We start from the raw sequence: 11,743 nt of genomic DNA, 5'->3' as shown, positions 1-11,743 counted from the left end.
TGTCATCACTCATATCGAAATCACGTTGAAATCAATTGCGAAAGAGAGGGGGGTATGAGGTTGCGCATCCTGATTAAACGAACAGCTCTAAAACCACATGGAATCTGGGTGTAATGTGTACATCACTGGTTAGAGGACAACTTGCGGTAAACAGCTAGCTACATTTTGAAGAGTTGCATTTTGATTCAAGTGGATCACCGACGAGATAAGTATAACGCAACACTTTTTGTTAATCACATAAATAGTACTCTTTCATTTCAGAACCTGGACTTTTCACCTGATGAGGCTAATATCCACATCATGATGAAATCAATAGATCAGGGGGCAAACGTTTAGGGTTCTACATTATGACATTTTATTGATATCATGGAACAACTCCTTCATGTATTTTCTGATGTCTAATCAGAGATCTTTTACCAGAGTATCTCTTCCCACATTGATCACAGCTATACGATTTCTCTCCTGTGTGTGTTTTCTGGTGTGCAGTCAGCTTGCTAGATGAAACAAAACTCTTCCCACATTGATCACAGCTATAACATTTCTCTCCTGTGTGTGGTCTCTGGTGTACAGTCAGTTGGCTAGATGAAACAAAACTCTTCCCACATTGATCACAGCTATAAGGTTTCTCTCCCGTGTGAATTCTTTGGTGTGTTTTCAGGCTGCTTGGAACATTAAAACTCTTCCCACAGTCAGTGCAGCTATAAGGTTTCTCTCCCGTGTGAATTCTTTGGTGTGTTTTCAGGCTGCTTGGAACATTAAAACTCTTCCCACAGTCAGTGCATCTATAAGGTTTCTCTCCCGTGTGAATTCTTTGGTGTCTTTTCAGGCTGCTTAGATCAGTAAATCTCTTCCCACATTGATCACAGCTATAAGGTTTCTCTCCTGTATGGATTCTCTGATGTCTTTTGAGGTCTGCTGAAGATGTGAATCTCTTCCCACAGTCAGAGCAGCGGTGAGGTTTCTTCCCTGTGCGTTTCCGCTTCTGTTTATTGAGATGTTCTGATGCGGAAAAACTCTCCTCTGCCTCTTCAGCTTCATGATGTTGTTGAGGCTCCCCAGAGGATCCACGATCGTCACGTCTCTCTCCTGTGTGAACAACAAAAACAAAGTCAGACAGAAGGTTAAAAGGCCCACAACAGAAATCCACCGTTTATTTTAGCTGAAAGGCCTCATGCCCATGATGTTGTGTACAAACTTGTTTGACAATTGTCTTAAAAAGACCAGTCAAGCAACAATAGCCATATTTAGTCTTATTTTCTTCTCCTTAGTAGTAAAGTGGATGATTTTAGGCTAGAAATACGTTTTTAAAGTTGCTGAAATCCTAAGCAGTGTGCCAGACGACTTTTTGATCACCAATATAGGCCCCATTCTGTGTTTGCTAAAATTGCGCCACAAGGGCCGATGCACACACAATTTGGTTGCAGAAACTCCTCCCTGCTAATGAGGAAACCGCTAGTTATGGATGTAGTATATCTGCTAATGAGGAAACCACTAGTTATGGATGTAGTATATCTGGTCATGAGGAAACCACTAGTTATGGATGTAGTATATCTGCTAATGAGGAAACCACTAGTTATGGATGTAGTATATCTGGTAATGAGGAAACCACTAGTTATGGATGTAGTATATCTGGTAATGAGGAAACCACTAGTTATGGATGTAGTATATCTGGTAATGAGGAAACCACTAGTTATGGATGTAGTACTGTATATCTGAAACTCACATTAAGCTCTGTGTCTATTCATTAATTCACCACCGTGGAGAAAACTCAGGGGAGTTCTCATAGGCTGACAGCAAAAATAGCCTCCATTTACAGGTTGCTTATGAGTGCATTTCACACTACTTTTGGATTATAATTGTAATATAATGTGTTATTGTCACAAATCAACTGCTTCATACTTAAAAAAACACTTCAACTTCAACCAGTAAAATGCTCATTGGCTAGCTTTGCTACCAGCCTTTGTCAATGAGCGTTTAGCATTCAAGCTAACAGCTTTGCTACCAGCCTTTGTCAATGAGCGTTTAGCATTCAAGCTAACAACTTCTGCATCCAAAATAGGTATTTTACAACTTTCACAACCAAATATGTGACCCGCCGTCTCTATTCAGTCTTATGTAGCAACCTTTTAACTGGTGTTTATTTCATACATTGGATAAAAGTACAGACTGAGCTTCTACATGGTATCATACACTGTGATTGGAGGAAAACATGAGGAAGTAATGACTCAGAGCTTCTACATGGTATCATACACTGTGATTGGAGGAAAACATGAGGAAGTAATGACTCAGAGCTTCTACATGGTATCATACACTGTGATTGGAGGAAAACATGAGGAAGTAATGTAGATAAAAAAAAATAAATTTAGAATCCCATTCAGGACAAAGGGGCATTCGAAAGGTTTCTGTGGTTTTCACACTTGCTCTACATTAATCATTGGGAAACATGTTATTTAGAAAAGGAATACTTTCACCAAATTGACAGTATTTATCTCACCAGGTTCCCCCATTAGGCAAACCATTAACAGTATTTATCTCACCAGGTTCCCCCATTAGGCAAACCATTAACAGTATTACATTGTCTATTGCTGTATATCTTCAGTGCTGCTCTTTGTTCACGCCCATTTATCATCCTTCACTCCCTCTAGAGCCTTAGACCCGCCCATCTCTTAAATAGTTCACATTGGAACATGAGAATGTGGCCATGTGATGAAGCAGTGAGGCTTAAAAAAAACAAAGATGTCAACAATAAAATACTATTAACTTCAAGTAGATTACAATTACGAGTGTAGCGAAATGCTTGAACATGTGAATGTGGCCATGTGCAGTGAGGTAGTGCTTAAAAAAACAAAGAAAAGATCTCAACAATAAAGGCCTTTATATCACAAGTTGCGTTTCACTATATTGGATCGAAGGTTACTACGTATGTCACCACGGTTACGTTTCACTATATTGGATCGAAGGTTACTTCGTATGTAACCACGGTTACGTTTCACTATATTGAATCGAAGATTACTACGTATGTAACCACGGTTACGTTTCACTATATTGAATCGAAGATTACTACGTATGTAATTTGTCGTACTGGTGTTTTGTTAGCGTTACACTACGACTGCGTGTGGTTTGTCGTACTGGTGTTTTGTTAGCGGTACACTACGACTCCGTGTGGTTTGTGTTTTGTTAGCGTTACACTACGACCCTGTGTGTGGTTTGTCGTGCTGGTGTTTTGTTAGCGTTACACTACGACCCTGTGTGTGGTTTGTCGTGCTGGTGTTTTGTTAGCGGTACACTAGGGGGGGGGGGGACCCCCAGCAGTGGAGATACGACCTGTCAATGGGGACCCAGGCACTCAGGGCGCCATAGGAGAGGCGGGCCCGGCAAGACCCCTGACCCACCCTTCCCAGGCCTCGGCCACTTCTCCCAGTCTCAAAGCACAAATTATGAGGAGGGTGTGGAGTTCCCCTGAGGTATTGTCCACAATGCTCGAGGGGTTCCGACTCCAATTCCGGTGCTGGCCCCCGTCCTTCAGGGGTCTTCGTGTCACCTCGGTGGTCGACCCCCCGAAGAAAACCCTGCGGCTGGAGATCTCCTGACGGCCCCAGATGGTGAACAGTTTATTTAGAAGTAATAACCTGGTAAATCTAGACTGTTGAATGGTCCCAGATGGTGAACAGTTTATTTAGAAGTAATAACCTGGTAAATCTAGACTGTTGAATGGTTCCAGATGGTGAACAGTTTATTTAGAAGTAATAACCTGGTAAATCTAGACTGTTGAATGGTCCCAGATGGTGAACAGTTTATTTAGTAATAACCTGGTATATCTAGACTGTTGAATGGTCCCAGATGGTGAACAGTTTATTTAGTAATAACCTGGTATATCTAGACTGCTGAATGGTCCCAGATGGTGAACAGTTTATTTAGTAATAACCTGGTAAATCTAGACTGTTGAATGGTCCCAGATGGTGAACAGTTTATTTAGTAATAACCTGGTAAATCTAGACTGTTGAATGGTCCCAGATGGTGAATATCAGTTGTTTCCCCCCACGGTGGTCATTCTACTTGTTTATGACGTGACTCTGAGTCATCAGGTTGCCATGGGTTACATGGGGTGTTTTGGTTTCACTCTGGGTTGAGCAGACAAACAGAGGAGACAAAGACTCTCCTATTTCAGTGGCTGATAATACAGGGGGCGATCCAGGATTGGTCCATTTTAGTTTTAAACTAATACTATACTGTATATGAGTTTCTGTTAATAAAGAGGATAATGTGGGACATTGGGATCACATTTCTAAATGACTGGAAACAAAACAAAAACAAACGGTTGTTTTTTTCTTTAGGGGGGGGGGGGGCTGTGAGAGGGGTCACGAATGGTTGAGGGACAGATATTGGGGAACTGTGGAGGGATCTTGGAGGGTTCGGGTTCCCTGTCGTTATTGAGCGGCTTCACTGCAAGTATATTGTATGTTTCGAATATTCAATAAAAAAAATAAAAAACATTTAATGCAGTTCCACATGTGAACTTACAGGGACAGAAGACTTTATACGCTGAATAATATGATCCCTTGTCCCGTCCAATCAGTGGTGATGAAGTGGAAGACACAATTAGCATAATACAAAACCCATAAAACAATTTGTCTAAGTGAAAACCTTCTCATGAAAACATCTGCTCAGTGTGTGGAAAGGGAGTGAAGACAACTAACAATCAAATGGCAAACAATTCACACTATGAAGTTAGGAAACAATGAAGGTGCAAGAAGAAGTAGGTGGGAGAGAGAGAAGGCCTTCTGGAGAGAGATGAGGCCTTCTGGAGAGAGAGAAGGCCTTCTGGAGAGAGAGAAGGCCTTCTGGAGAGAGAGGAGGCCTTCTGGAGAGAGAGGAGGCCTTCTGGAGAGAGAGGAGGCCTTCTGGAGAGAGAGGAGGCCTTCTGGAGAGAGAGAAGGCCTTCTGGAGAGAGAGAAGGCCTTCTGGAGAGAGAGGAGGCCTTCTGGAGAGAGAGGAGGCCTTCTGGAGAGAGAGAAGGCCTTCTGGAGAGAGAGAAGGCCTTCTGGAGAGAGAGGAGGCCTTCTGGAGAGAGAGGAGGCCTTCTGGAGAGAGATGAGGCCTTCTGGAGAGAGAGAAGGCCTTCTGGAGAGAGAGAAGGCCTTCTGGAGAGAGAGAAGGCCTTCTGGAGAGAGAGGAGGCCTTCTGGAGAGAGAGGAGGCCTTCTGGAGAGAGAGGAGGCCTTCTGGATAGAGAGGAGGCCTTCTGGAGAGAGAGGAGGCCTTCTGGAGAGAGAGGAGGCCTTCTGGAGAGAGAGAAGGCCTTCTGGAGAGAGAGGAGGCCTTCTGGAGAGAGAGAAGGCCTTCTGGAGAGAGAGACATGCCTTAAGCATCTTATGCCAGGTGGACCACTAAACGACTGTCAAAATCCACCGCTGAGCATATTTTGTGCAGATAAAAATCAAACCTGTTTGAAAATATCAGGACGTCTGGGACTGCTCAAAGACGGGATCAGTAGCCCTCAGATTGTGTCTCTGACCAGCTCACATTAAACGAGTGTCGGTGACGGCCGCACACCCCGAGTAGGCAACGACACAGTGACTTTGTCTCCGATCACAAAAACTTGTCAAAGACAGCTAGATCGGGGCCAAAATCATGTAGGGTACACGCCCCTTCTTGGACTGCGCCATCCCCACAGCCTCATCAATGGATTAGTCCACCGAGACAGGCGTGAATCAGACAAGGTGTCTCTTGTGCGATAAAACATGTATATAATTTGCGACTGCTTGACAAGAAAGATCTTGCTCGACCAACAGCCTGTCGACCAAAACAATCGACCAGCTGACTGAACGGGGTCAGACATTATATCATTATGACATCATAATAGCCATTGATTCTTGAAGAATATAACTTATAAAACACCTCAAATGTTTCAACTCTATTTCCCCATCAGAAACCAAAACATGAGCTCCTATAACGCCACTGTTGGTAAATTAACACGGTATAGCCTCAATCTGGTTAAAACTATCATTATGACATCATGGATGAATTCTAGAATATACTGTATAGCCTCGAAATCTGGTTAAAACTATCATTATGACATCATGGATTAATTCTAGAATATACTGTATAGCCTCGAAATCTGGTTAAAACTATCATTATGACATCATGGATGAATTCTAGAATATACTGTATATCCTCGAAATCTGGTTAAAACCATCATTATGGCATCATGGTTGAATTCTAGAATATACTGTATAGCCTCGGAATCTGGTTAAAACTATCATTATGACATCATGGATGAATTCTAGAATATACTATATAGCCTAGAAATCTGGTTAAACTATAATTATGACGTCATGGATGAATTCTAGAATATACTGTATAGCCTCGGAATCTGGTTAAAACTATCATTATGACCTCATGGACGGCCAGTCCTAAATAATTTATAGGTCCAAATATGGATGAAGCAACTGCCGATTTCCCCTTTAACACCACACATCAGTTCAACAACTGCAGAGTTTGTGCCTCTGTTTTTAAGACAGTACTTACTAGTGTAAATCGAGGAACGGTTTCTCAAAACCATCTTACGGCTAAGTTCATCATTTGAACCATCCGGGCCCAGATATCCAGTTTCCTTCTCTTCTTCCTCCTCCTTTTTCGACGTGACAGTCATCTCCTCCTCTTTCTCTTCCTCCTCTTCTTTTACAGTAACATCCTCCTCCTCTTTCACTCTGAACGCGTCTTCCTCGTCTTTCACTGAAACGTCTTTCTCTTCTTCTTTCACTGTAACAGCCTCACCCTCTACTTGTTTTTGTATTGTAACAGCCTCCTCTTCCTCCTCCTCTTTGACGACAATGTTCAGCCCCAGATCTTCTTTCTCCGTCCAGCAGCCCTCCTCTTCTGTAGCAGGAGGAGTGTAGTTTAGTGAACTCATGGTCGGGATGTTAGCTAGCTATGCTAATGCTAACTAGCCCGCTAGCTGACTATCAACAACACCGTAAATATGAAATTAAATGGGATAACGAACTAAACGACAGAAGTTGATTTAAAACACAGTGGAAAATATACACGAAAGCGTCTAAAGAGCTTTAGTGGTTCGTCTAATTTGTCTAGCAAGCTACCAAGGTGTCTGACTAACTGTTGTTGCTGTTGAAAGAAGAGTTCCGTCCACTACATTATACGTCACACTAACATCATCGCCTTAAATTCCACATCACCGTATGCTGACTGGAGTGGGAAAAATATCACAGTAAAATATTGTTATGACTATAACATTTGTTGTCACCTTCAATTATTGCACATTTTCTTATAAAAAAAATATATTTTAACACTGTCTGCTCAGGCAAATTTGCCAAACTCCTAAACTTGGAACAGCCTTTTGTGAAAAACGTGAGCTGCTGTCTAATGAAAAATATATGTTTCAGAGTGCATTTGAAATATTCAGCTTGCAATAAGAACTATATTGATTGTAAGATATAAAAAAACATGAACTTTCCTACTAAAAGAAGAAGGGAAGTAAAGACATGACCTTGTTATTTCTAGCAGCTTGAAGGCTGGAGGAAGAGAGAGGAGTGAGGGACAGGGACAGAGGGTATAAGGCTGGTGGGAGAGAGAGGAGCGAGGTACAGAGGGTATAAGGCTGGTGGGAGAGAGAGGAGCAAGGGACAAGGACAGAGGGTATAAGGCTGGTGGGAGAGAGAGGAGCGAGGGACAGAGGGTATAAGGCTGGTGGGAGAGAGAGGAGCAAGGGACAAGGACAGAGGGTATAAGGCTGGTGGGAGAGAGAGGAGCGAGGGACAGAGGCTATAAGGCTGGTGGGAGAGAGAGGATCGAGGGACAGGGACAGAGGGTATAAGGCTGGTGGGAGAGAGAGGAGCGAGGGACAGGGACAGAGGGTATAAGGCTGGTGGGAGAGAGAGGAGCGAGGGACAGGGACAGACGGTATAATGGTGCACTTAGAAATAGAACTTGAGGTTTGCTCACAGTGTTTGATGACTCACCAGGTTCATGGTTTCTCTAGGCTGTGACTCACTCTGTCTCATTCCCAACCTATGCGACTGCAGACGGGAAGAGGCTGCTTCTAACTGTCAGATGGAAGCCACTCCTCACTAAAAGGCACATGAAAGCCTCACTTGGAGTTTGCCAAACGGCACCGAAAAGACTCTGATGAGTCATGATAAAAAAAGATTCTCTGGGCTGATGAAACCAAGATTGAACTCTTTGCCCTGAATGCCAAGCGTCACATCTGGAGGAAACCTGGCACCATCCCTACGGTGAAGCATGGTGGTGGCGTCATCATGCTGTGGGGATGTTTTTCAGCGCCAGGGACTGGGAGACTAGTCAGGATCGAGGGTAAGATGAACGGAGAAAAGTCCAGAGAGATCCTTGATGAAATCCTTTTCCAGAGCGCTCGGGACATCAGACTTGGGCAAATGTTCCCTTTTCATCAGAACAACGGCCCTAAGGACACAGCCAAGACAACACAGGAGTGGCATCGGGACAAGTCTCTGAATGTCCTTGAGTAGCCCAGCCAGAGCCCGGACTTGAACAGAAAATAGCTGTGCAGTGACACTCCCCATCCAACCTGACAGAGGTTGAGAGGATCTGCAGAGTAGAATGGGAGAAACTCCCCAAATACAGATGTGCCAAACTTGTAGTGTCATACCAAAGAAGACTCGAGGCTATAATCTCTGCCAAAGGTGCTTCAACAAAGTACTGAGTAAAGGGTCTGAATACTTATGTAAATGTCATATTTCATTTTTTAATTTTTTTAATTTTTTTATAAATGAGCAAAAAAATATACAAAAAATCAGTGTTTGCTTTGTCATTATGGGGTATTGTGATGTCATTATGGTGTATTGTGATGTCATTATGGGGTATTGTGATGTCATTATGGTGTATTTTGTGTAGATTGATGAGGATTATTAATATATTTTTTATCCATTTTAGAATAATTAGTTGATTAATAAGAATAATAACATAATATTTATTTATTTCACCTTTATTTAACCTTTATTTAACCAGGTAGGCTAGTTGAGAACAAGTTCTCATTTACAACTGCGACCTGGCCAAGATAAAGCATAGCAGTGTGAACAGACAATAACACAGAGTTACACATGGAATAAACAATAAACAAGTCAATAACACAGTAGAAAAAAAAAGAAAAGAAAAGAAGAAAAAATAATAATAATATCATTATGGTGTATTGTGATGTCATTATGGTGTATTGTGATGTCATGATGGTGTATTGTGATGTCATTATGGTGTATTGTGATGTCATTACGGGGTATTTTGTGTAGATTGATGAGGATTATTAATACTTTTTAATCCATTTTAGAATAATTAGTTGATTAATAAGACCCATTTAGAATAATAACATAATAATATGTGAAAAAAGTATATTTATGTATATATATATATATATATATATTTATTATATTTATGATATTTCAAGGTCTGAATACTTTCCAAACGCACTGGACATAGCATAAATGCTCAGTCTCAAACGGTGCATCTCTGAGCTAAGGTTAACTCAATCATTTAATGCTAAGACATCAATATTAGCTCCTTGTTCCTCAGCCTTAATAATAGTTGCATAATGGTAAACCTGGACACTTGCATCTTATAGTATTCTGAGTGGTGACGATAGACTCACAACCTTGGCTATACCCACTGGATTCTATTACGGGCCCTAAACCTAGACACTTGCATCTTATAGTATTCTGAGTGGTGACGATAGACTCACAACCTTGGCTACACCCACTGGATTCTATTACGGGCCCTATAGCGTTCACATGGTAATGGAGTCAGATTGATGATTGTAGTTTATTATTATTCAACATCATTATTACACTGCAAAATGGAGACCCCTCAAAAACTAATATGAGGATAGAAAAACTAAAGAATAACAATAAAAACTGAGACTAATGATCATTCTAAGGAAAATACATTAAAATAGTAAGAATAGGATGTAACATCCAACCAGAAATATAAACTTGTTTTACTACATTGTTTTATAAACATTTATACAAACTGTAAGTTGGTTGCAAACGTCACATGAATTGAAAATGTTATGAAATATCAAAACCAAATGTACACCCCTTTGTTAATATGTAGTGGCAATACTTCACTTCATGGTGAGGAATGGAATAATAAAACATGTATATTTTGTCAGGCTGAATGTTTGAAATATGAGGTGATTTGAGTCATGCTTCTTCAGTAGTGGAATAACGACAATTAGCAGAAGACAGTCATCTACATTTTTGGAGTGATGCATTTAAATGTCGGGGTCCCCAAAACTAAGAGAAATGCAACACTTATTTGTCATCACTCATATCGATATCACTTGGAAATAAATTGCGCGAAGGGGGGGGGGGGGGGGGGGGGGGGTGACGTCCTGTTAAAACTAACAGATCAAAAACCACACGGAATCAGGGAACAATATGTACATCACCGGTTAAACAACAATGAGTAGCAAACAGCTACATTTTGATGTGTTGCATTTTAATTCAAGTGGGTCACCAACGCGGTAAATGTGAACGCAACACCTTTTGTTGTTAAATAGTCATCTTTCAATTCAGAACCTGGATTTTTCCCCTGATGAGGCTATCAGGCTATTTAATATCCATGTTACACTGAAATCAATAGAACATCATTAAAATACTCATTATTATTTCATTGATATCATGTATGTCATATCTACATTATGACATCATTAGAATACTCCTACTACAATGTTGAAACATTCTACATTGTGACATCATTAGAATACTCCTACTACAATGTTAAAACATTCTACATTGTGACATCATTAGAACACTCCTACTACAATGTTAAAACATTCTACATTGTGACATCATTAAAATACTCCTACTACAATGTTAAAACATTCTACATTGTGACATCATTAGAATACTCCTACTACAATGTTAAAACATTCTATATTGTGACATCATTTCATTGATATCATGGAACAACTCCTTCATGTATGAATTTTCTGATGTTTAATAAGTGATCTTTTATCAGAGTATATCTTGTCACATTGATCACAGCTATGAGATTTCTCTCCTGTGTGTGTTCTCTGGTGTCTTTTTAGAGAATCTGATCTGGAAAAACTCTTCCCGCAGTCAGAACAGTGGTAAGGCTTCTCTCCTGTGTGTGTTCTCTGGTGTGATATCAGGTTGTTTGACTGAGTAAAACTCTTCCCACATTGGTCACAGCTATAACATTTAGCTCCTGTATGGATTCTCTCATGTAATTTAAGGGTTACTAAAGAGGTACATCTCTTCCCACAATCAGAGCAGCTGTGATATTTCTCTCTTGTGTGTGTTCTCCGGTGTGCTATCAGGTTGCTTGACTGAGTAAAAGTCTTCCCACATTGATCACAGCTATAAGGCTTCTCTCCAGTGTGTCTTCTCTGGTGTGATTTTAAATGTCCTGACCAAAAAAATCTCCTCCCACAGTCAGAGCAGCAATAACGTTTCTCTCCTGTATGGATTCTCTGGTGTACTTTTAGTGTATCTGTTCTTGAGAAACTCTTCCCGCAGTCAGAGCAGTGGTAAGGCTTCTCACCTGTGTGTGTTCTCTGGTGTGATATCAGGTTGTTTGACTGAGTAAAACTCTTCCCACATTGGTCACAGCTATAAGGTTTCTCTCCCGTGTGTATTCTCTGGTGTGATTTTAAATGTCCTGACCAAAAAAACCTCTTCCCACAGTCAGAGCAGCTATAAGGTTTCTCTCCTGTATGGATTCTTTGATGTATTTTA

General features: G+C 41.0%; 1 protein-coding gene across 1 annotated transcript; it reads right to left on the bottom strand.

Annotated features, from left to right (window-relative positions):
• Positions 1-331: 331 nt before the first annotated feature.
• LOC110506850 (zinc finger protein 239-like) lies at positions 332-6,651 on the bottom strand. Its single transcript, XM_036948283.1, has 2 exons — positions 6,528-6,651; positions 332-1,086 (listed from the first exon to the last, which is right to left on the bottom strand). The coding sequence occupies exons 1-2, from the start codon at positions 6,649-6,651 to the stop codon at positions 365-367; spliced, it is 846 nt and encodes a 281-aa protein (XP_036804178.1). The 3' UTR covers positions 332-364.
• Positions 6,652-11,743: the final 5,092 nt, after the last annotated feature.

The sequence above is a fragment of the Oncorhynchus mykiss genome, chromosome 17, assembly GCF_013265735.2.
Source record: "Oncorhynchus mykiss isolate Arlee chromosome 17, USDA_OmykA_1.1, whole genome shotgun sequence".
Taxonomy (NCBI): domain Eukaryota; kingdom Metazoa; phylum Chordata; class Actinopteri; order Salmoniformes; family Salmonidae; genus Oncorhynchus; species Oncorhynchus mykiss.
This window is presented reverse-complemented; position numbering and strand designations above follow the sequence as displayed.